The sequence below is a fragment of the Antrostomus carolinensis genome, unplaced genomic scaffold (genome assembly GCF_000700745.2).
Source record: "Antrostomus carolinensis isolate BGI_N321 unplaced genomic scaffold, ASM70074v2 scaffold40718, whole genome shotgun sequence".
Lineage (NCBI taxonomy): Eukaryota > Metazoa > Chordata > Aves > Caprimulgiformes > Caprimulgidae > Antrostomus > Antrostomus carolinensis.
Genome location: NW_010334517.1, coordinates 2222 through 4000, shown reverse-complemented (window position 1 = coordinate 4000; position 1779 = coordinate 2222). Strand labels below are relative to the sequence as shown.

Here is a 1779-nt window from a genome sequence, read left to right as displayed (position 1 = left end):
TGCACCAGGAAAAATTTACTACCCAATTTTTCAGGGGTCCCATGAGCTCAGCCACAGCCACTTTATTTGCACCACCAAAAAAATTGCTTCCTAATTTTTTGGGTATTGCAGGGGTTCAGACACTGTCAATTTAATTGCACCCCCAAAAATTTACTCCCCAATTTTAGGGTGCTTGCACAATTCATTCACAGCCACTTGAATTGCACCACCAAAAATTTGCCACTCATTTTTCAGGAGTCACACAGGTTCAACCATGAGAGTGTGGACACCAGGTGGCTCCTGGTGGGAAATGTTCTCTGGAAAAAGAAGAGAGGTACCTGCAGGATGGTGAAATTCTCCAGGACGCTGTTCATCATGTACTTCTCCGGGAGGTGCTTGAGTTTGTGGATGAAGTTGATCATGTACTCGCACATGGGAGAGCGGTGGATGCGGTAGACGAACCGGCCGTTCTCCAGCCGCGCGTACTCCGTCTGCGGGGACACTCGGGGTGAGCAGCTGTCCCACGGGACCCAAAACACCGAGGGGACGTGGGCATGGGTGGGTTAGTGGCCAACTGGGACATGGTGGAGATGTCTTCTCCGTTCTACCCATGGGACAGGCATGACCCATGTGTCCTACACCCACCCCTGGGGCTTTCTCCATCCCGGGACCCGTGGTGGAACCAATTCCCACCCCTTCCCGATGCAGCGGAGTGCAGGACTCACCTCCACCTTCTCCACGACCTGCTTCCCAAAGGAGCACACCTTGGTGGAGACTGTGATGGTCATGTTCTCTGCACTGCTGTACTGACTGCTGACACCGTAGAAAGTCCCTGGCCCGTCCTGGATTGTACTGTTCAGATCCGCCTGGAGAGATGAGAGCAGGGAGAAGGTCCTGTTAGGTGTCATCACACCCAGATCTCAATGGGGACAGGGGACACTGGCTTATGGAGCTGCTCAGGATGTTCCTGCTTTGCTAGCAGGGTGCCCAACCTACAACAAACCCATGGCTCGAGAACAACCCTCCCCATCCTCCTTCTCCCAGCATCGTACCCAAAATTTGACAAGGAAGAAGGAGTTCTGGGGCCCACGCTCATAGAGCTCCTTGAGGCCACCTTTCTTCTCAGGGAACTTGTCATAGATCTGGCGGATGTCCACAGCCTCCAGCAGCGGGTCACTGTACGAGGGGTTCGTCTGGCCGATGTGCACGAAGAGGTGTTTGCTGTACTGTAAGGACCGGGGTGGAGAAATGAAAACGAGAGGTCAGATGAAAGCAAAATGTCACCAAGTACAGAGATCATAGAACCCCAGACTGGTCTGGGTTGGAAGGGACCTTAAAGCTCATCCAGTCCCAACCCCCCTGCCAGCAGCAGGGACACCTTCCACTAGACCAGGTTGCTCAAAGCCTCATCCAACCTGGCCTTCAACACTTCCAGGGAGGAGCAGCCAGAGCTTCTCTGGCCAACCTGGGCCAGTGTCTCACCACCCTGTGGGTGAAAAATTTCCACCTTATATCTGACCTAAATCTCTCCTCTCTCAGTTTAAACCATTTCCCCTGGTCCCATCACTCTCTGCCCATGGCAAAAGTCCCTCTCCCTCCTGTTTCTAAGCTCCCTTCAGGTACTAGAAGGCTGCAATGAGGTCTCTCCCCGTAGCCTTCTCTTCTCCAAGCTCAACAAGCCCAGCTCCCTCAACCTTCCTCACAAGAGAGGTGCTCCAGCCCTCTGATCATCTTCCTGGCTCTCCTCTGGACCTGCTCCAACAGCTCCACATCTTCCTTGTGTTGGGGGCTCCAGGTTTG

General features: G+C 53.6%; 1 protein-coding gene across 1 annotated transcript in view; it reads right to left on the bottom strand.

The window, feature by feature from the left end:
- Positions 1 to 317: 317 nt before the first annotated feature.
- Positions 318 to 1779, bottom strand: part of LOC104529827 (transcriptional enhancer factor TEF-5) — a gene marked incomplete at both ends in the record, with an annotated part of 3245 nt that continues 1783 nt past the window's right edge. Inside the window, 3 exons of the mRNA XM_029086557.1 lie at positions 318 to 470; positions 705 to 845; positions 1032 to 1205. Coding sequence (XP_028942390.1) covers positions 318 to 470; positions 705 to 845; positions 1032 to 1205 — 468 coding nt within the window. The remainder of the gene's footprint in view (positions 471 to 704; positions 846 to 1031; positions 1206 to 1779) is intronic.